The sequence below is a fragment of the Bacillus rossius genome, chromosome 1, assembly GCF_032445375.1.
Source record: "Bacillus rossius redtenbacheri isolate Brsri chromosome 1, Brsri_v3, whole genome shotgun sequence".
Classification (NCBI taxonomy): Eukaryota; Metazoa; Arthropoda; class Insecta; order Phasmatodea; family Bacillidae; genus Bacillus; species Bacillus rossius.
This window is the reverse complement of record NC_086330.1, coordinates 132,177,724-132,201,295: the sequence shown is the minus strand read 5'-3', so window position 1 is coordinate 132,201,295 and position 23,572 is coordinate 132,177,724. Positions and strand designations below refer to the sequence as shown.

At 40.4% G+C, this 23,572-nt stretch overlaps 1 protein-coding gene across 1 annotated transcript in view; it reads right to left on the bottom strand.

Annotated features, from left to right (window-relative positions):
• Nucleotides 1-23,572, bottom strand: part of LOC134546162 (L-lactate dehydrogenase-like) — a 95,276-nt gene that overhangs the window by 900 nt on the left and 70,804 nt on the right. Inside the window, exons 3-7 of the mRNA XM_063388730.1 lie at nucleotides 21,208-21,322; nucleotides 12,436-12,609; nucleotides 7,978-8,151; nucleotides 6,037-6,148; nucleotides 2,982-3,105 (exon numbers count right to left, since the gene is read on the bottom strand). Of these exons, the coding sequence (XP_063244800.1) occupies nucleotides 2,982-3,105; nucleotides 6,037-6,148; nucleotides 7,978-8,151; nucleotides 12,436-12,609; nucleotides 21,208-21,322 (699 nt within the window). The remainder of the gene's footprint in view (nucleotides 1-2,981; nucleotides 3,106-6,036; nucleotides 6,149-7,977; nucleotides 8,152-12,435; nucleotides 12,610-21,207; nucleotides 21,323-23,572) is intronic.

The following is a 23,572-nucleotide window of genomic DNA, read 5'->3' as shown; positions in this document are numbered from 1 at the left end:
TTCGAACCATCGCCCACGCCACCCATGACATCAGAGGGCCACGTGGACCAATCAGCGATGAGTTTCCGTCGAACACAAGTTAGGTCATTGCAATATTGTAGACAGGCCTTAACAAACTATAACACCGGACATCTCCAAGATTTTTGTGTGAAAACCTTGGGTTTTGTTATATCAGTCCGATAGATGGCAGCCGGTATGCCCAGTATGAACAACGTACCTTTTTTATTCATATGATACCAACATTATAACAAAAATAACCTTATATTCTCTTAGAAAACTTCTACTTTAATCATTATAAAGATTTATGGGTGGCAATAAACCTCCAGTGCTTCAATTTCTTGAATATTTTGTTAATAATGTTTAATTTAAGATAAATTATGTTTTTTTAAAAATTTATATATAAAATATTTGGTCACTCCTTTGCTGCTAGGTTTTTATGACGTGACAAGGTCTAATAAATCGATGAACGCCGGCTGCACGCACGAAAAAGTGTCCCGTAACGCACATCGTCCCACTACGGATGTCCCACTACGGATGTGTCCTGTTATGCTCATTGTACGCATGCGTGGAATCTATCTTCCACTCTATTGGAACAACCCTCGATTTGACTTTTCAATCACATTTTCGTCGTTTGAATTATTAATATTATGTAATTTAACGATCGTCCACCAATTTTCAGCACAATCGGTACGGTTATTTAAAAGTAATGTTGAATATTCAAATACGTTTTTAACGAACAATGGTGTTTTACAGTTACACATTATAATTCAAATTACAGCCGGGATCTTTTGCATAATGTTTTAAAAAATATTGTAACACATTATAAATAAGTTTGGTGTATTTGGGATGCGTATTTGTTATAAAATCGTGTTATAAAAACGAAATAATATTATTCCCCTAACGTGAGCAAAATTTTTATAAATATATATATAACAAATGAAACTATTATTTCAAATATGGCCTCGTGGCCATGCGGTTAGCATCGCTGACTACCAATCCAAAGTTTAACGGAACGAATCCCCGCCGCTGCTATACTTTCATTTTTGTACTTGTAAAAATAAATACGGCCCACGCGACACTACTTAAGTAATACATATATTTGAATTAATGAGTGCAAATTAAAGTAAATTTATCAATTAAATTGTAGATTTCATTTCACTCCTTCTTTGTATCCATACAAAATAGTGATAATTCAATAAAAATGAATCAATTTTATTCATAAAAGTATGCAGAGGTAGATTTTATCATACAAACGATAGAAAAATTAAAAAAAAAAATTTCTTCCTCAAAGAATAACATATTTTTAACGAACAATGGTGTTGTACAGTTACACATAATAATTCAAATTACACCCGGGATCTTTTGCACAATTTTTTAAAAAATATATTGTAACACGTTATAAATAAGTTTGGTGTATTTGGGATGCGTATTTGTTATTAAATCGTGTAATAAAAACGAAATAATATTATTCCCCTACCGTGCTGCTATCTAAGGTGACGGACGCGAACCGAATTAAACGCGATATCTATCCGCTATCGCGGGAACCAGGCACGGCGAGTGCAGTAATAATAGGTTATGTTACAATTGACTAGAGAATTATGGTGATTCATATAATTTATGATAGATATTTGATTACAGTTTATTTATATGAAAACTTGTTCATAATTATATTTAAACTTTATAGCTAAACGCCAGTTTTTAAAATTAATTTTAAGTCATCTAGACGTGAACTGTTTCATTGCCTGTTTATAAAGTGAAGTGAAAAGTTAATGTGGTTCTCATTGCTTATTACAATAAGAATTTCTGCAATAAAGGTTAATTATTCTTGCATTTGAAAAATCTAATTACTAGTATAATTTCAAGTATTTATCCTTTTATTAATAAAATAAAAATGATTCAATTTTATTCATAAAAGTATGCAATAATTTCATCAATGTTTTGTTATGACGTCACGTTAAACTATCGTCCGTAAACCAACTTTACAGACAACCAAAATTTTTTTTTTTTCACATTCTCGCCTGTTTTGCTAGTATTGAACTGTCCAGTATTATGTATTTTTTATTAGTGTATGGAGTGCCTGAATAATGGTTAATGCTAGAAGTTTAATAGCTTGAAAGGTACTTGCTATAAAATATCGTTAAAAAATTATGAACTGAATATTGTTCAACAAAGTTATTAACTACACATCAGAAATGAATTAGTGTTAAAAACTTCATTATACATATGAAAAAAAAAAGTTTTGTTATCAGATGGGAAAGGTGTCCTCAGTTTCGACTTAAATTATTAACGTGGCACAGATTTCACACACCCGCTCCCTGACTTCTCACCTACTTGCCCTCAATGGTAGCCGAACTCAGTCGGATGAATGTTGCATTTGAACAACTTAAGATCAGCATGAGATACTTCATCTTCCTCGCAAAGCTGTGCAGGAGAAAAAAATTGACACCTGGCGTTGAATGGGCTTATTTGCGAAACAGAACCGTCAAAATCGTGTATCATGAGGTTATAAAATCTCGCATCACTTTGTGTATCTGAGATTCAAAGCAGTATTTTTTATTTCAAGTTCAGCATCAAAATAGCTACTTTAATCTTAATAGTATTTTTTTTAGTGAATGTTTGTTTCAATACTGTCTGTAATGTCAGTATTTACAACAGCTGGTTTTAAATCAGCTCTGATGGAAATTTGGAAGACTATGTTGGCAGCCTGATACACAAAAAAGAAGACTCGGTCTTTATATAGTCCGTGTGTTGAAAAGTGTCTCAGATTTGATTTTAACGAAAGTATCACCAATGGTATACGTATCTTTACCGACAATGTAGAACTGGCAACAACTTCGCGAGGTCGTCAAGTATTCGGGAACAAACATCATTTGCTGCTCTGCACGCGGCAGTTGGGAAATGGACACCATTTGGAACATTGTTTCGGATAAGCTGGTTGCACGTCACAGGCTACAGCATCACTGGTCCACGCTGGCACGAACCTGGATGTACGCGGACACGGGCATGATCTCTTTGGTGTTGAGCAGGATCGCCCTGCAGATGGCGGTAGTGCTCATCGCGATGCCCCACGACGTGAAGCCTTTGCCTTCGATCATCTTGGCGGCGCTGCGACATGCCAAGGAAGCCTCGTCAAGACAACTAGCGCTTTGGAATGCTTCCATGGTTTGCCAAACAGAAAAAAAAACTCTATAGTTTTACAAGGTTCCACAGAAAACCAGTACCAAGAAATAACAAAGATCGCAGGCCAGACCCAGAAGCCAAACTACTGCCAAGAAATACTTTATAATCCTATAGAAAGATATTGTAACTTTGTACAACATGTGACTATGGTTATTTTATAACCTATGAATTCCTTTTTCTAGACAATTCTGAGTATTTCATATGATTTATGTTTCGTTCAAACACAATTTTCTTATACCTTGGAAAAGATAATAGATTATTCAATAATTGAACTAATTTTTTATTTATTATGCCTATTAATGTGCGCAGTTAGTACTGGAAAGCTATTCAGGGAATGGTTTACAAATATCTTAAACAATTGGAGGTACTGGGGCAATACAAAGCATAAATTACCAAGTAAGAATCCTAACCCAATGTTACTGCGAACATTATTTTGTAGTGTGATACAGGTGTTTTCATGTAAATGTAGAAATGTCCATATATCTGTGAGTTTACATGAATATTTCTGTTCCATTTACAAATAAAATTACAGACCATAAACCTCAGCATAGATTTTGAATTACGTTATTTGGCTAGACATTCTATAGATGCAATATGCCGAAGCTTTTTTAAGTGACTATACTTCCAAAATGCACAATAGTTTTCGACATTAACCCATCCGGAGCTTCGTCAGTTGGATCTTAGGCTAGTTTCACACTCTGCGGTTGAACCGAAATGGTTGCCAGTTTCTACTCGGCGGTTTCTTCTAGATCAGCTGTTACATTTTCGATAATGATAAATTTTCTTAGTGCTGTTTTGAGAGACCTACATTATGCATTTTAACAAAGGTGGTCTATAGAATATTCAGCCAAAAGACTCAGTGGAAGTTTTAGCTACAGCGGCAAAAACGTATAATGTGACACAGGGTAAAATATTAACACTAGCTGAAAAGCCTGCTTCTCATACAAATGCCCTTGGCTATGCTAAATGCATATCTAACCATGCCAGTAAAAGTATAATAAAATAGATGCAAAGAGTTGTGGCTAAATATTAAAAAAATATACACTATGAATTATAACAATATTTTCATTTTTGAATGTTTGTCATAATTAATGGTTTTATTACTGATAATAATTGAGGACACACCCTTGCAAACGAATTAAATCGCGATTTATTAAAAATTAAACAGTCTCAGTAAACTGTAGGCAGTGGCGGATCCAGGATTTTGGTTTGGGAGGGGCTTGACCCAGCTGAGGCTAGGCTTTATCAAGGCAAGCACTAAAACAATAGTGAACTCAGATGCTTTTGGAGGGGGCTTGAGCCCCATAGCCCCCCCTCTGGATCCATTACTGACTGTAGGTGAATCATGAACCAAAAACTGTACATTTGTGCAGGACTGAAACTATCCATTTCAGTAACAACTGTAAATTTAATTTTCCTCCGTGTGCTCAAAAATGATTGAATTCAAGAAATACCATATTAAATGCTATATCTGAACTCAAATGTAAAGAAGAAAATATAATAATGATAAAAAAAAATATTAAAAAAATCATATGTTATTAAAAAAATATATTGATAACTCTGAAAATAATTAGTCTAGAATTCCATATAGTCGGAACACTTGCATTGTTTTAAAGTGTAATTTTCACTATCAAGAAAATATTTAAATATGAGACTACCTTTACTAATGCATCTTCAATTGGTATATGCGGCATAGAAGCTAAGTTTAAGGTGAATTAATTTATGCTGTTATTTAACAGTATGGGTTCCAGTAGTTTGTTCCACAATACTTATATCAGCTGGAATGCACAATAAGCATACTCAGTTATATATAGCAAACATGTGCTAGGACATATCTCAAAATTGTGTAGTTCCTTATTACTTATTTGATTGGAATAACCATATTTAAACTAGTACAATTTTTTTTGGACAAATAACATACGATCTGTAGCACAGCGACCGCGTTCTCATTGGACTAGCCAAGTGTGGAGCTATCCCCTTCTAACTGATCATAAAATAACAAGTGTTACGAACATGAACATAGATGCTATGAGTCCAACAAGCAATCAAATAAATTATTTTGTAAAAAAACAACGGTCTCTGACTATCAGAAAGGACTGAAAAAAATCTTACGGTTCATTGACTTCTTGACGAATACATACTCGAATGGGTACTGGGGTCGATGACCCTTGTTCAAAAGCTGCTGACTTAAAAGTTTTGACTAGATAGGTGGGAATCGCATTAAAAGAGATCATAATAAATTAAATTACAATAAATGGTAATTTATAACATACTTATATATGAAGAAGAGTGGCCGAGGGTTTGTTTTCAATAAAAATCTACACTTTTGCTCCGAGATTGATCAAATTAAGCTCACTTAACTTTCAAAACAATAGGAAGGTCACTGTCTACATGAGATTTCGAAAACATTCCGTATCCCCATTTACCAAAATACTATTGTGCTCCTTGATGACATTTTGCACACTTTATGTTCAAAATGAGAGCTTGAGAAACACTCTGTACTTCGGCTTGAAATAAATAGTTTTCAGTGGAGATTTTCATCAACAGAAACCACCATCAATGAAAATTCCCAGCAACAATGATCACTAAAAAAAACTGAACATGATACATTGAAATTGGATGTATAATATTAGTGTATTAACATGGAATTAGTCGTCAAGTAGTCAAATGAACATTATAAATCTAACACTTGTGATTTGAACCTCCATCCCGAGTTTTTTTGGTGGTAGTTATGGGCCTAATAGTGTCACATGTCACACAATACATGGTTTCAGTTTCCGCTGTAAGAGTCGCGCACTTCCATATCTCCCTCCTTGCCCTATGGTTTCAGGGTTTGGAGCCAACGGCTATGAATACCTGGCTGCTATCTCCTCCGCCATGTGACCCCACGCGTCGTCGCGCAGCCCCACGCAGGTGTCCAGGGTCCGCAGCCGGACGCCATTCACGTGCGCCCCCGACCACACCGGGACTGCGAGCAAGGTCCACGACCAGGTCACCAGAGAGTCGGTCACACTAGATGGCATGGGCATAGTCCCGGCAGAACCTCCCCCCAGAATACCATCACTGTGGGAGCTTGCTTGAGCTTGAAAATTCGTAGCTCTACTGACGACAGAAACATGTTTTTTTTTTTTTAGACGAATCTGTATACTCCCACTCACGAGTTCCATTAGTGTTTTCCTCTAACCCCTTCTGCGCAAGCCATGATGCAGGGGTATTCAGTGAGAACTTCAAACCCATGGGCCACAGATTCACTATTCCCCCTTCCCACAATCGTCCCCTGCGAATCCCACATATTTGCACCTCTTCTCGATGGTTTAATCCCATGACCTCGCGTTAAATAACCATAGCCAGAATTTTACCTGGGTATTCTTAGGGTAACAGTTGAAAACCCAGATGGACGAACCAGGATACGAATCCAGATATTCAAGATTGCGAGTCCTGTGTCTTTTCACTGTCTATGTTGGGCCCATGGTTAAGGTAGTGGTGTAAAAATAGTATCACAGTTCAATGAAACACAAATTTAACTTCCCAACCTACATTAATGGAGGTTGGTTTTTTACATGACATGTCACTTGAGTGACATATCACAGTAAGTGAGAATTAGTTAAAAAGAAAAACCTCTGACATAACAACAAATGCAAGAGAAGAATTGGATTTATATTTACAGAAATAGCCCTTAGAATGAGTTTACCAACTACACATGGGGCGCGATGTCGCTACAATGAAACATGCAACCAACAAAAGTAAATAAATCACTGTCATGTATAAAGCAAGTCAGTCGCAAGACATCAACCCTACATCTTGAAATGTAAAATGGTAAAAAACAAATTTCTTCCCTTAAGCTTCTTTTGATAACTCATATTTATCAGAAAAATATATGAAATTATCAGTAATTAGATTTTTTTAAAAAAATTATCTTTCATTGCTTTAAAAATTAACGAGTGAAAAGTGATGTATACAATAAAAATAACATCGTTGCCTTCTACACACATAAAATTTGCGTTTTCAAAAGTTTTTCGGAACACTTCACTTCAAATATGGAAGGCGAAAAAGCAAGGCGAACTGCAAGAAATTGAAAATTGGCCAACACTTGCACGTTCCATGTTTTTGTGCCTCGCGAAGTTGTAAACAGGTATTTGAAAACATTGTCGTTGAACTTTTGCGTCTTGCATTTCTTGCGGTGTTGCATTTCTTTCGAAGTTTATAAAATTGAGATGGGGAAGCACAGAGGTTCTATCCCGCCTCACACTGGGAAGGAGGGAGAGGGGATGTGTGACCTTGAAGGTGGTAAAACCCTTGCGCTCCCCCTACTGACCTGGCCTCCGGGGAAAAGTAATGCTGGGAGTATAGAACCTTTGAATATATATACTGTATAGAAGTAGCGAGTGGATAGGATTTCCTCTACGTTTTTCAGGAGCGTAGGATGAGCAGCTTGGGAACTTCACCGCTCCAGTGCGCTGCCGTAACGTCCTGTATCGTCTTAGTTGTTATTTACACGTTAGAGCGCAGCACTGTCGCCCGCTGTCATTCCCCGCACCCCCCACCAATCATTCACTGCAGCTCAAGGTCGTTCAACGGGAGGGGGAAGGGGTGTTTGAAGAGTTCGACACTTGTCCGCTAGGGACCACCACAAGTCGATGCCCTAGAGATGGTGGCGATTGCGGCGGTGAATTAACCAACTACCTCAAAACCGTATTATAAATTTTAACCTGGGCTGGCGACTTCTATACAGTATATATATTGAAAGATAGAAGTGTCGCTGTTCTGAGCGAGCAGCAGCAGGCGCAGCACACTCACACTGCGAGTCGCCGTGCTCGCCGCACACCCAGGCGTACACGCTGCGCGGGTGCACGCACAGCTGCTGCGCGATGCGCGAGCGCAGGCGCATCGAGTCCAGCAGGGTGCCGCTGCCGATCACGCGGCTGGACGGGAGCCCGCTCAGCCGCCACGCCACGTATGCCATCGCGTCAGCTGCAAGCACCGCGGAGACGTGGTCGGCGTCACTTCCTAGCTATTGCAACACCGCACACAGGGGCAGGCAGGCATTATTCGCGACAAATGTCTGACTGCTCATGTATTCCTTGTGATCGTCGGCCATCTGCAAGAGAAGCCGTTGCCTTATTCGGCCAAGCCAATCAGGAATCGTTTGCTCCTGCACAGAATTGTTGTGATTCGTGTGCTGGTGGTAGACATGCACTCCTGAAATATATTCGATCAGCGTTCTAACACACACAGATAGGTTGGGGAACTTTTCGCTAAAAAATGCATGCTCCAACTAGCCAGCATTAATTAGAATTTCCATCTCGTTAAACCCAGTCACTTCCATAAATAGATGGTATTTTGAAACTGCATTCACAATGCAAATACTACAATTATATCATTGTTTTGGGTGTTCCACATTTATGGTGCTGAACAGCAAGCAGATACAAGCAGTAGCCTTCTTAAAGCACATACATAGCCACCATCTAATTACATGTACCATCATTGGTGCGATTGCACCATTATCTTAGCCTCATTGATCAGGTACCATTATGGAATCGACGAGAGTTGAATCAAGTTATGCAGAATTAGGCCAACCCTCAAGAAATGAAACAAAGTTCAAAATTCATGTTATTACTTGCCAATACGCAAGGTTACAAACTGTTATATATTTTAATACCTTCATTAATTGTATTATCTGTTTCTTGAAAATCCTTGAAGGACTAAAATCCAATCACTAATTGGTCAGAAACACGTTCCCCCATGTCATATGGAACCAGAGCAGGGGGTACAAAGTGGTAGCAGCAAATCAGCAAAGATGCCACCCTGATTAAGTACAATAATGTGTATTCTACCAGAAAATAATGCTAATTTTGCAGGTCTCTTAAATACATAATAATTATCTTTGGATTGCTATCCAAATTATTACTATTCATTGCTATCGTTCGCATTAATTATTGAAAGATACTAAAAATATTCTTGCAGATCCAATAATTGTGATTTGTGGTTAGCTTCTAAATATGTTCTGCACAAATTTTTAATGTTAATTTTCTCAGGTTTAGACACATAGCTTTGATGTCTTCTGCATAACAACCAGCCAATTGTAATCTATGACATAGGTGAATTTCTGAGTTATTTGTACATTGATCTTACATCTTAAACTTGGCAAAAGGATCCATCAGACAAAATGTGAGGTTTAAATGATTTAATTCGTTAAGCTGAGAAAATTAAGATAAGGTTTGAGATGGTGTAATGTTAATGACATATGAACGAAATGAGCTGTACTTAAACAAAAATTTTATTACATCGTACTATGTGTCTGCATATCTTAGAAACCAATTGACGACAAATTCGTGAAAGTCTATCATTTCGATGTATCTGATAGTGGTCACTATGACCAAACCTGAGATGCATTTCTAACAAGTACTAATTCCATGAAGTATGTATTCTAGATTGTATCTAGATTTCAGTGAACTGTAAAATAAGTGCTATTCCCTACAATTCAAATTGCTTGCTTTTTTTAACTTCACCAATTTTTAGAGCTTGCTTAACAATATGTTTGCTTAAAATGTACTACAAAGAACTCTTAAACAAGTGTTTAGAAATACAATTATGTATTGAAGTTTGGTCACTGTTACTTTGTAAACCTAATCCACTGTACTTCCTCTACTGTATTTTTTCTAAGAGTACAACGATCTCAATGCAAGAATTTTTGGACAGGAATTAATTTTTCATAGTCAATAACACGGAGTCAGCCAAGCATTTGCTAGAAGTGATTTCTGGATAGCCATGGAAGACAGAAACCAATAATGTGCCACCTCATTCGGTTGCTGTCATTGAGAACTTACAAATCGTCCAAGGAGGGGCCGTAGACATACATAATGGTGATAAAGTGTGCATGCATTGGGAGGCGTATGTTTCTTTAACATACCTATAGTTCTTGTCACCTGACTCCTTTTTTTCAATTTAATGTCTTATCCCTATTGAATCAATTATAAGACATGTTGATCACCAAGAACCTTAATCTTGAGTTGCATGAGACGAAATACATCGACGATAAATATATGTAGGTGTCTAAAGGGAAAGGGTGGTAAGCGTGCCCTCAGTAAAATTCTTAAATTTGCACTTAGTTTATGTTTATGTCAGAGTGGTTGCAAGTAAAATTATCATAGAACTTCTACCATAATCGATCCCTGTGTACTATGAACCTTTATACAAATGAACCATTATTTAACTGGAGTGAAAAGTAACAGTGAAACACATTATTTTTATTATTTTTTATGAAATAGTATTCGAAATAATATTGTCAGTATTTTATGTTTGTTTACCCTACGAGTTTGAAATAGCATGTTACATACACATTTTGTAACACATAAGCCATACAATCCATATTTATATTTCTTTTTTATATATATTTTCTGGTATTCTATACCAAGCAGTAATATATTTTTATAGTTATTTAGAAATTAATTTAAAATAAGTATTATAAGGATAGGGGCATGAATTTTTCGCTAAAAGATTTTGAGACCAACTGAGAGTTTAAACACCGTAGCATCATCTGTGCTTTATTTCAGGTACCTGTTAACTTTAAGTACAATAATCACATTAATTCTGTGCTGAAACAAATGTAACTTGAATGGCCTGGTTAAATAAGGCAATGGTTTCTCTTGCAGATGGCCAACAAATACATGGAAGAAACCACTGCGGCATACAACCAAATTACATTCGTTGAGCTTAATAAATTTAAAAAAAATGCTGGCCCCTACAAATATTGAGGTTTATCATAAATAAACATTGATTTGAATGTTCTGTGATAATATCAGTGATGTTAAGTCATCGGGATTTATCACTGCACACATTATTCAAAATGGTACACTAATACAAAATTATGGTGCATCTGTGAGAAATCTTAGAATGCTATGTATTTTATAAATCATTATTAAGTAATACTGATGATAAAATATACAAATTAAATAAATGAAACATAAATTATTCCTTGGTTTATGAAAAAAATAGTTATTGGCTGAATAAAACATTAACACAGACAATAAAATTTAGGATGGAAATTACAAATTTAATAAAACATACTTGTTTCACTGTTTGGTTATTTTGTAGTCAAATAAAGGCACTAACTGTGACTACATACCATGAATGTTTCATCGTAATACGTGGTAAACAAGGCTCGATAATGATACAAGTAGCGTGATAATAAATAACATTACACAATGCACAGTAACAACTTTATATCTCTGCCGCAGTAACCATGACGATATGTGATTACTTATTGTCTTCTAGGCTGAAGCCATGGCCTGGAAAAGGTTGGTAAGCCAGACGTTTCGGGCATGCCTTGTGTTGCAGCCATCTTCAAGGGCGATTGACAACCCAAAAGCTGAGAAGTACCTTAGTCACTCTGGCCACGAAAACCTGCCAGCTAGACCAGAGATGCAAACTAGCTGTCAGTGTCATCTTTTCGTACGGCCAGACTAAAGAAACTTCCAAGAAATAAATATTAGCAGATAAACTGTAGTTTATTAGCCGTATTTGTTTGCACTTATGTAGAATAATTTACCAAAAAATCCTGTTCGAAAGTATTGAGAAAATGTTATTTATATGTTAACAATATATTTATTATTCCGTGGTTATTGTGATTCAATTGTAGTTTTATTTTTGTAAATACTATTCATTATTTTTAAGAAAATTATTATTTTTTTTAGATTCTTCATCACATGCAAAGTATTGTTTACAATGGTTATTGCTAGGGGCAGGCATTATTTGCGAAAACAAATGAACGCCTAATAGACTGCAAAAAGGCGTACCCGCACCCGTGGATTCTTACTTGTGATTGGCGGCCGTCTGCGAGAGAAGTCGTTGACTTATTTCACCGAGCCACTCGAGACGCGTTTGCTTCCGCACTGAATTACCGTGATTGATTTTGTATCAATCGACATTTACCCGAAAGAAACTAACCCAATCACGAAACACAGACGATAAAACAGTGTTTTAACTTTCAACTGGTCTCGGAATCTTTTCGCAAAATATGTATGCACCTAGTTATTGCACATTATAATACGATCTTAAATTATTGTGTTAAGAAATTAAATATTATTTCATATGTGTCAGCCCCTCGGATTATTTTAATAATATTAGGCCCTCGAAAAGAGCGATGTTGGCCATCACAGATCTAGACGAAAGGGTTTGACCACACGTCAATGACGTTCTTGGAACCAATCGGAAGTGCCTGGCACTTGAAGCGTATGGATGTGACTTCAGGCCTACCCGGGTTGGTGACTATGAGCAGGATGCAGTCGGGGCTGTTCTGCACCAGCGGTGGGATCAGCTTCTTGAAGATGCCCACGTTCTTGTCGATGAGGTCCCGGCGACTCTCGCCCGGCGCCTGGCGCGCCCCGGCCGTCACCACGATCACTTTGGAGCCGGCCGTCACCGCCGGGTCTGCCGACACACCGCCCTCCACACGTCGCACGGACCGTACAGGGTGGGCCACTGCTGATAACACTGTGAGTCCACAGACGTGTGCCTGATGACGGGAACACGTCTCACTTCCAGAAAACCCCGCAACTATTTTGCCTTGGTAAGCCTAGTGTTCGTCTGTGCTGTCGTCGTGTCCAGAACATATCTGTTTTGTCACATCACTGCGTTCGTCTGCGCGTCTCTGTGTTGTAGTTGTGATGTCCACATCATCGTTGGGTTCACCTGTTTGTCGCTGTGTGGTCCAAGGTCGGTTTTTGGTTTTTATTTACTGTTATTGTTGCAACTGTTTCGTCGTTGTCAGCCCACTGTGTCCATCTGTGCTGTAATATTTTTTCTGACTAATTATTCCACAAAGGAACAGTTTCTGTGCTGTTTATGTTTTTATCTTATGACATCAGCTGATTTTTCTTGTTTAATGTATTTGCATATTCATTTTTTTTGTCAATTAGTGAGGTTCTTATAATACACCGTGTAACCAACAATGTGTCCAAAAAATATTAAATCGATTTTACCATTGCAAAATCCATTCAAAGATAGTATGGGAGTTGGTGTGTGTTTGCGTGTTAATAAACGAAGTCAAAATGAGAACGATCCTGTACCCCTTTTCTGATCTGGAAAGCAAAATATGTATTTATATATATATGTATAATAAAAATCAATGATAATTATTTGTTAATGTGCTGTTGCCATGTTTTATTAACGATTATTTGAAGAGAATTTTCAATATTTGAAACAATTTTATAGCTAAGTACTGTAACAATTCGCGAGTTGCTAGACCTCCAATATAGACTTGGCATACTCGGGAAAACGTCACCTGTTTATTAGCCCTAACATGAAAGGCGTCTTAACTGGGTAATAAATGATAGAATACTTGCATTCCTCCAGATTAACCGGGAACTAATTGCAGAAGCATCACTATGGTTAAATTATTTGAATTTTAAAAAATCACGAAATGAATCCAGGAAATTTTGTTGTTCTCTGCTTTTAGCATATTAGTAGAGACATGTATTTTTCGAGAATTAATAAGGTACTCCCGCGCTAGCAATTGTTTCCATGTGATTGGCAGCCGTCTGCAAGAGAAGAAATTGCCCTGTTTGACCGGGCAATTCAGGATGTTTTTGTTTACGTACTGGAGAACTAAGATTGGTGTACTGAAAGTAGACATGTTCCTGAAATAAACATGGCCAACCACGAAACACAGACAATGCTACAAAGTTTTAACACACTCAAGGGCGCCCATACCCGGGGGCAGGGGGGGGCCGTGGCCCCCCCCTAGCTTTCAGGGAAGGAAAAAAAATAGTGTAGTCAGGTGCTTTACTTTAAAGAAAATTATTTAAATTCGGTATTATGTAGAAGTGGTTCAACACGAAGATATTATTGTATATCGTTTTTTACATGTCTGCTTCATTTTTTATGTTAGTTCAAGCATTAGTTTCTGCCGCTGCGATATAAGGTGTTGTGTACAGGGAGAAAACGCTGTTCAAGCGCAACGCCCGTGGCGAGTCATTCCCCTTCGTAATGCTACCCAAGCTCACGCGATAACACAACACAACAGATTTAGAACAGTCAGAGTTTAGACGACGCGACAGTTGACACGTGCTTGTAGACGGCGAAATGTTTTGCTACTTTTTCGTCATAATGTGTATGTTCACAAATAACATCTCAAAACAGAGATTTTTCAATAGTCTTTAGGTCTACAGTTTTATGCATCTGGTCTAGATTTAGTTTAGTGTATTCAGTCAGTATAAATAACTTAAGTGTAAATAAATCAGTGAAAGTGTTATTATGTAGTGTTTCTTAGATTTCCTCATTCGTCACATCCGTTCAGATTATTCACAATTTTTAAGGTAAGCTAACACCTTTAAAGTTACTCAAATAAGAATTATTGTCCAGAAAAGTCTACAACGTAAAATTTATGTTGGAATTTTGAATTTGAGGAAAACCACTTTTTCCCTTCAAAAGTGTTTAAAGGGATAAGGATTCCGCTACCTTCAGTAGACTCGTAAGCAATTTACACTAGAATCTCGATTTTACGTACGCTCACGGTCGCTTGGATTGCATTCGTAAAATCGTTATCTTCATAAAATTTTAAACACCCCACCCCGTGAAGATACATGTTATAATTTATTGAACGGAATATATATAATATTAAATAGTAAAAACAAGACTGCCATCTGCCCTCTGCCCTCCCTTGCGTTCCCCTTATTTTTTTTTAACATTCCACAACTTGCCTCGACATCACAGCGACTAAACACAGTTGCACCACGCATTGCATCATGTTAACTTTTGTGTGGTGACAGTAGGTTGTCCGACATGCCTTTCTTGGATATCTTTCCTTTTCGTAAGACGCGTGCTACTAAAATAAATTTATATTTGAGTTTGCAAACTTGTTCACTCCTTGCCAGAGACAACTGAAAACAGACGAGACTTTCCAGGGTTAGGTTGATGAGCTGGAAGAATTCCCTGCCTTGCATTTTTATGGACTTCACCTTATCATATTTATCAGTTAATCTTTAACAGATAGGCTTGAAGAATATGAATGAACGCACTTTTAGTAACATAATCGAGGAGATCAAGCACACAGTTCAGTGTACACCTGTACTGTTTCATAAAAGTGATCATAGGTAGGGACTGAAAAAATTCGCGGTTTCAATGACCACTCGGATAGACTCCACGATTCTCTATGTACTCGGGCAACTATCACCTGGTCATTGGCTACCGACTCGGGACACCTGTTTATTGCGATTCTTATGATTCGATACTTCTTTAGTTGAGTCTTTGCCATTGGCCTAGAGTCCTTCAGGTAAATTGCGGTCCAATCACTGACGCAGCATTAAGCTAAATGAGTTTGGATTCCAGCCTGTCTTGAAAGGAATCCGCGAATTTTTACTGTCTCTAATCATAGGCTTATTTGGTGAAGAAAAACGCTGCTCTGTAACGACAGACATTCATTAAAAACACAGTACATTTTAGTGCGAGAAGCCCTTGAATTTGTGATAGCCACAGGGAATTATTTGTTTGTATAGTAAGTTAAAAAAAACTTAGTTGAAAATTCGCTCGTCACGTCTACTTGCTGTCAGTTATACCATTTTAGAGCGTTTTTTACTGGGAAACCGATGCAGCGAAGGTAATGAATGCGACACATGTCAAGATAATGCCTAATGGCATGGGTTGTTGGATATTAGCGGAAAGGAGAGGAAGTAGCTACTCAATATCGTTTCTTTCTCTCACGCTTCACAAGGTTTCAAGCTCAGTTGCTATGCTCACGAGCTGGAAATGTTGGAATGAGTAAGTAATGTTGAGTATAGTTCATTTGCGGTAAAATATATATTTTTACGGCCTTGACATAATTTTTCAATCGAAGAAATTTCAAACTTTGCGACAAATAAAGTGTAACTAGTCCATTTTTTCTTTTCGATTTTGAGTTTGATGCCGCAATAACTTATACAATATTCACTAACGGTAAATGGCTGTTGTATTAGCTTTAAAATATGAATACGCTGTGCATAAAAAATTAATATTTTTATATGTTTTCATAGTGTTTTTTTAATTTTTATTAAATATATTTTGGTGTCAAAATTTCCGAATTTTAGTTGGTTCCTGAAAAATGTATTCGTAAAAACCCGGCTTCGTTGAGTCCGGGCTCCGTAAAATCGAGGTTCTAATGTACTCTTAATTCTGAAGTTAAGTACTGAACATGTTATTTAAGGGTTTATCAGGGCCGTATTTACGCGCAGGCTATCTAGGCTGTAGCCTATGGGCCCGCACCACACGACACGAAAAAAAATTATACTGCGATGTGGATCTTCTTATATTCTTAAAATACGCGTCGACATATTGTCCAGTTGTTTTGTGTGGATTAATTGCGCTGAACTAAACTCTTCTGTGTAAAGCTGATTATGAGTTATGTCAGCATTTAGAAATTTTCGATTATTTTCATTGGTTTTGGTGTCACTTAATTCCTTAACCTCTAAATAAATACTGTTTGGTTAAATTGTCTAGTTTAATAATAAACTAATTTTTTCTGCGCTTTACTATCACTTAATAAACTTATAGTCCTCGACTACTGAATCCATCTGTGCTAATTCTAAATGATAAGCAATTATGATTCATATCGAAACATAGTAATATTCATTTAATTGTGAAACAATTTTTGACTATAATTATAAGCGTATTTCAGGTGTTACATTTAAAAACAACTGTTTTCTGACTGTGATAACATATTTAAATCGTTTCTCTCCCAAAGTTGAATCTTTTGACCAACACGTTTTCAACTTTATAATTATTTTAATTTAATTTGTACGCGACATTTATTTAGGGGTAAAGAGAGCAATTAGTTGAAGGACTGTATTCTTGATATCCGTGTACCCGAGACGCTGTAAAAGTTTAAGGACTGTATTCCTGCATTTTTAATGCTAAAAATTCATTTGTTTCAATAAAATAGTTAATATTTAATTAATAAAGTAGCCAATAAAGATTTTTTTTTATGGCGAATGAGTACTGTGGTCTAGTATTTTAGTAACAGGACAAAAAATTTTAACAGGGTCAGAACTGGAACTATTTTATGGCTAGTAACAAGCCGCAGTTAAGTCTTCCAAAAGATTAAAAATACTTCATACCCCTAAGTCTGGCCCCCCCCTACAAATTATCATATGGGCGCCCTTGAACACACTGCTGGTGTGAAAAGCTCTTTTGCTAAAAGAACACGACTCTAGCATTTATACAGCCACGATTTGTTTTGCTGTCTAGTTGCTAACCAGTTGACTTAAACTTTATAATAAACATACACGTCCTAGAATATTCCCTCCATGACACAGAACGACTGTCCTCTGCTACGCACGCGGTCATCTTTCTCTCTCGGTCTGCCGACGCCACCGTCAGGATCAGCTCTTGTGAACAAAGCCACGTGGGTTCGGCACGCCAACAGACACAAGGATTTGAAGTGAAACTTCTTTACAGCCGGTAGAATAAGTCGAGGCGATGACGTCATTAGAGCATAAGAGAAACAAAAACCGAAACGCCCAGGAGTGTGCAGCTCGGAGGGATGGTTGAGGAGGGTCGGATGAGGGGAGATAACCAATAGAGTAATCAGCCAACTCGAAGGATATTTGCAGGTTTTTAGTCACCATGTTTGTCACAGTTGTTAACCTCCAGTGTAAAGCTCCGTTGTGTACTCAGTTATGTATGTATGTATTATATTGTAGGCTATCCAAAAAAAACTCGCTGAAATGCAGATGGCAGCAGCAGCGTATGCTTGTATTATGACACACTTGCACACTTGTATAGTTGCACACTTACAAACTTACAGACTCGGATACTTGCAGTGGTGGATTCAGGAAATTTTTTCGGGAGAGGATATAAATAAATAATTAAAATTAGCATTTGTGTACTCAAAAAACTTAACGTCAATAAAATGGGGTTTGGACAGTGGTTCCAGTAATAAAGACAGCTCACCTTGCATCACCCAAAATATCATTTTGCCTTTACCGAGATCTCGAATATATTTTATAACTCGAGTGAAAATATACCCCCACTGGATATATGTACACATTTTTATACCTCGCACGTATGTACACTTGACTGTAAACGTGTATACTTGCACACTTCTACACGTGTTTCAAATAGTCGTGTACCCAAAACATATCCTACACATCAGACTATGATTTTTCACTCCTAACGCACGTGGTGGCCAAGTGTCCGTCACTTTTGTTCCCCTGATAGAGCGTAACGATACTGAGATCACAGTGGAGACGAGTAGAATATTGTCGGCCGCGGAGGGGGGGGGGGGGGTTGACATATATAGGGAGCAGTGAGTCTATTTCGCTAACAGCTCAAAGCTAAATAGAATCTTGGAAACATAAAAAAATCTTTTTAAGTTATTAAATTTTAATTATATTTTATATATTTTTTTTCTATTTTTTAATTTATGAAACCCTCAAATTGATACCAATTGTAATTATGGGGAAAATAATTTTTATTTTGGGTTGCGCGTGTTAAATATTGGCAAAATATGGAAGACGTGATCATTCAGTGGTCGGAATTTTTGTAAAATAGGTGTGTATTTGTTATGTATAGATACTTATTCAAGGACAGAATACTAAACAACATTAATACATTTTTCTTCACTCTCCCATCGTCTTGTAGCTAAATAAAATGTTACAAAGCCTCAGAAAAAATTGCAGGTCTGCTACTCCACATGGTAACAAAATAATCCCCAGTTTTCTCATACATAATTTTTTGTACACATTTTGGCTTTTTTATTGTAAACATACATACAAGGACAGTATTTAGATATATGTATAGTTTAAGAATAATTGTCTTGTGACCCGTCTATTGTATGAAGGAAAAAAGCTAAGATTGTGGCAACTAGTCGCTTCGCGAGACAGAAACCACAATATATCCAAATATATTGGCAAACACATGTAGCTGCTCCAAGTCGAGTGCCCTATTTGTTGTCGCTAGCTCGCGAAGCGAGTAGTTACCACGAAGTGCGCGCCTCTGCTTCTGCGTCACGAGCGCTACTAGCGCCGCACCTCGGCAGACATTTCAATCAACATCCTTACAAAATTATAACTTAAAAAATTAACTTATCAAAAGTTATCTAAAATTTTCTTATCACTTAAATTACGTGATAATTAATAATATCTTATAACAACTTAAAAATATATTAAGAGAAAGACATTAAAACAATGCTCATTTAGCCAACTTTACAGAAATTTCCTTGCTAAGCATAATTTAGAAAACTATTAAAAAAACTAATTAAAAAAAATAATTGAACAAAATAACTTACACTTACGAGGCGAGACAGTATCAGAAGTTCAGGACTTCAATGAGATTACTGAAAAAGCAAGTCTGAGGCGGTACGGACATGTCCAGAGAAAGGGAAAATAGAGGCTGCCTAGGAAAACGATGGAGGTGAAGTGCACAGGAAGAAGACCCCAAGGAAGTCCGAGGAGGTGGTGGGAAGAGCAGATAGTTAAAGGATTGCAGTAGATATAGAGGAGAAAAATGGACTAAAATGAAGGATGAGGAATGATGGAGGGATAGAGGAAGAAGCGGGCAGTTTACTTTGCTGAACTGGCCACAGGATGATGATGATGAATTTAATAAAACTCTTACGTAACAAAATTAATAATTAATTACATACAAGTTAACTAATAATTCTGCATTTTTAAATTAGACCGTGAGCCGTTACATGACTTACGATTTCACGCACAGAAAGTGACTTATTATTATTTTTAACAACATTATAATTCTATTTAGTGTTATTTGTTTATTTACCCGATATTATTACTCTATGTTTATGTTTTGGTGTATCTACGTGTGCTACACTCTATGACGTAGCACGAACTTACATGGAACAGCAATAAGATAAACCCCTCTAGGGCACAATTGACTTTAACGGCATAAGAGATTTTCTTCCCGTATTTTGTATAACAGTGTGTTCATTGTTAGAAATTATCATTTTAAATTTAAAGTATTTTTGTATCTTCACACATATTGCTGAAAGTCAGTTGTTAATTTTAATGTGTAAAATTACTTTAACTTTTTATTGTTTCGGCCAATGAGAGGCCAGGTTACAAAAGTTGATAGTTTTAGAACTTCTATATATAAAAGAGAGTTTATGTAATGTGGCAGCATATTGAAACGCAAGGGGCGTAATCCCTTTTATATGCATCCATATTTCTAGCTATAATAGGCCATCCGAGTGTATGGATGTGTTAAATCTGCGTAATATTAAATGTATCTTTTAATGAAAGGGCATATCTGGAAAGACATGTACATAAGTGTGCATATTTAACGTGAGTAAAAACTGATCCAATTTCGCATCGTACGAGACATTGTTATAAGCTAAATGTGCTAGTATTTTCTCTACATCTGAAACTATTGTAAAATTTGAGAACAGATTAACATCATTTAAAGACTTATATTGCAATCCACTTAATCGTAACGCATACACGTCACAGTCAATACCTAGAGGTGATACGAGAATGGAATTTCATGTTTTCTATAGACACAACAATAGAGCTAAGCCGAGGTACAATTTTATAAATTAAATATTTAAATAATAAACCATATTTTATCAGTTTTCTACGATTTATGAGTGTGAGAACATGTGCCATTATAAATTGAACTGTATGAACTATTGTTAGTGACACATGTGTACAACCTATTTCCTTCTTGTTTTAAGTACATAATTTATACCACCTGCCAAACCAGAATTTTCAATATTATTATCTTAATAAAGACTTTCTTTAAATGGCATTTTATTTTTTTATTAATAAGTCTTGCACTTCTCATACCTATAATCCTTATCTTTCGTTTAACCTACATGACGAATTCAAGGTAATTTTTTTTTGTTGATTTCATTTGTTTTTCTTATAACAAAGTATATATGTTTTATGTGTGTCACCACGTCCACCAAGTGTTATGCATAAAGTAAAACTGGGCCACATACTCAATACACTGACTCCACATAACTAATAAAGTAGTGGCTATAATAAAGACCACTACAGTACAACCGACTAGTGACGTGGGTCAGGCACGGCGCCCGCTCACCCGTGGAGGACAGCACCCGCGACTTGCAGAACACGGAGGCGTGCGAGAGGTCCATCTGCTCTGCGCCCAGCCTGGCCGCGTCCACGTCCAGCAGCGCCACGTCCGTGCACACGTTCTGCGGACAAGCGCCCGCTTTGCTGCAGCACGGCCTCCCCGGAGCAGCTGCTGTGGGGGGCGACCCTCCCCCTCCCCCTCCCCTAACCGTCCAGCAGCGCCACGTCCGTGCACACGTTCTGCGGACAAGCGCCCGCCTCGCTGCAGAACGGTCTCCCCGGAGCAGCTGCTGTGGGGGGCGACCCTCCCCCTCCCCCTCCCCTAACCGTCCAGCAGCGCCACGTCCGTGCACACGTTCTGCGGACAAGCGCCCGCTTTGCTGCAGCACGGCCTCCCCGGAGCAGCTGCTGTGGGGGGCGACCCTCCCCCTCCCCCTCCCCTAACCGTCCAGCAGCGCCACGTCCGTGCACACGTTCTGCGGACAAGCGCCCGCCTCGCTGCAGAACGGTCTCCCCGGAGCAGCTGCTGTGGGGGGCGACCCTCCCCCTCCCCCTCCCCTAAACGTCCAGCAGCGCCACGTCCGTGCACACGTTCTGCGGACAAGCGCCCGCCTCGCTGCAGAACGGTCTCCCCGGAGCAGCTGCTGTGGGGGGCGACCCTCCCCCTCCCCCTCCCCTAACCGTCCAGCAGCGCCACGTCCGTGCACACGTTCTGCGGACAAGCGCCCGCCTCGCTGCAGAACGGTCTCCCCGGAGCAGCTGCTGTGGGGGGCGACCCTCCCCCTCCCCCTCCCCTAACCGTCCAGCAGCGCCACGTCCGTGCACACGTTCGGCGGACAAGCGCCCGCCTCGCTGCAGCACGGCCTCCCCGGAGCAGCTGCTGTGGGGGGCGACCCTCCCCCTCCCCCTCCCCTAACCGTCCAGCAGCGCCACGTCCGTGCACACGTTCGGCGGACAAGCGTCCGCCTCGCTGCAGCACGGCCTCCCCGGAGCAGCTGCTGTGGAGGGCGACCCTCCCCCTCCCCCTCCCCTAACCGTCCAGCAGCGCCACGTCCGTGCACACGTTCTGCGGACAAGCGCCCGCCTCGCTGCAGAACGGTCTCCCCGGAGCAGCTGCTGTGGGGGGCGACCCTCCCCCTCCCCCTCCCCTAACCGTCCAGCAGCGCCACGTCCGTGCACACGTTCGGCGGACAAGCGCCCGCCTCGCTGCAGCACGGCCTCCCCGGAGCAGCTGCTGTGGGGGGCGACCCTCCCCCTCCCCCTCCCCTAACCGTCCAGCAGCGCCACGTCCGTGCACACGTTCGGCGGACAAGCGCCCGCCTCGCTGCAGCACGGCCTCCCCGGAGCAGCTGCTGTGGGGGGCGACCCTCCCCCTCCCCCTCCCCTAACCGTCCAGCAGCGCCACGTCCGTGCACACGTTCTGCGGACAAGCGCCCGCCTCGCTGCAGCACGGCCTCCCCGGAGCAGCTGCTGTGGGGGGCGACCCTCCCCCTCCCCCTCCCCTAACCGTCCAGCAGCGCCACGTCCGTGCACACGTTCGGCGGACAAGCGCCCGCCTCGCTGCAGCACGGCCTCCCCGGAGCAGCTGCTGTGGGGGGCGACCCTCCCCCTCCCCCTCCCCTAACCGTCCAGCAGCGCCACGTCCGTGCACACGTTCGGCGGACAAGCGCCCGCCTCGCTGCAGCACGGCCTCCCCGGAGCAGCTGCTGTGGGGGGCGACCCTCCCCCTCCCCCTCCCCTAACCGTCCAGCAGCGCCAAGTCCGTGCACACGTTCTGCGGACAAGCGCCCGCCTCGCTGCAGCACGGCCTCCCCGGAGCAGCTGCTGTGGGGGGCGACCCTCCCCCTCCCCCTCCCCTAACCGTCCAGCAGCGCCACGTCCGTGCACACGTTCGGCGGACAAGCGCCCGCCTCGCTGCAGCACGGCCTCCCCGGAGCAGCTGCTGTGGGGGGCGACCCTCCCCCTCCCCCTCCCCTAACCGTCCAGCAGCGCCACGTCCGTGCACACGTTCGGCGGACAAGCTCCCACCTCGCTGCAGCACGGCCTCCCCGGAGCAGCTGCTGTGGGGGGCGACCCTCCCCCTCCCCCTCCCCTAACCGTCCAGCAGCGCCACGTCCGTGCACACGTTCTGCGGACAAGCGCCCGCCTCGCTGCAGCACGGCCTCCCCGGAGCAGCTGCTGTGGGGGGCGACCCTCCCCCACCCCCTCCCCTAACCGTCCAGCAGCGCCACGTCCGTGCACACGTTCGGCGGACAAGCGCCCGCCTCGCTGCAGCACGGCCTCCCCGGAGCAGCTGCTGTGGGGGGCGACCCTCCCACTCCCCCTCCCCTAACCGTCCAGCAGCGCCACGTCCGTGCACACGTTCTGCGGAC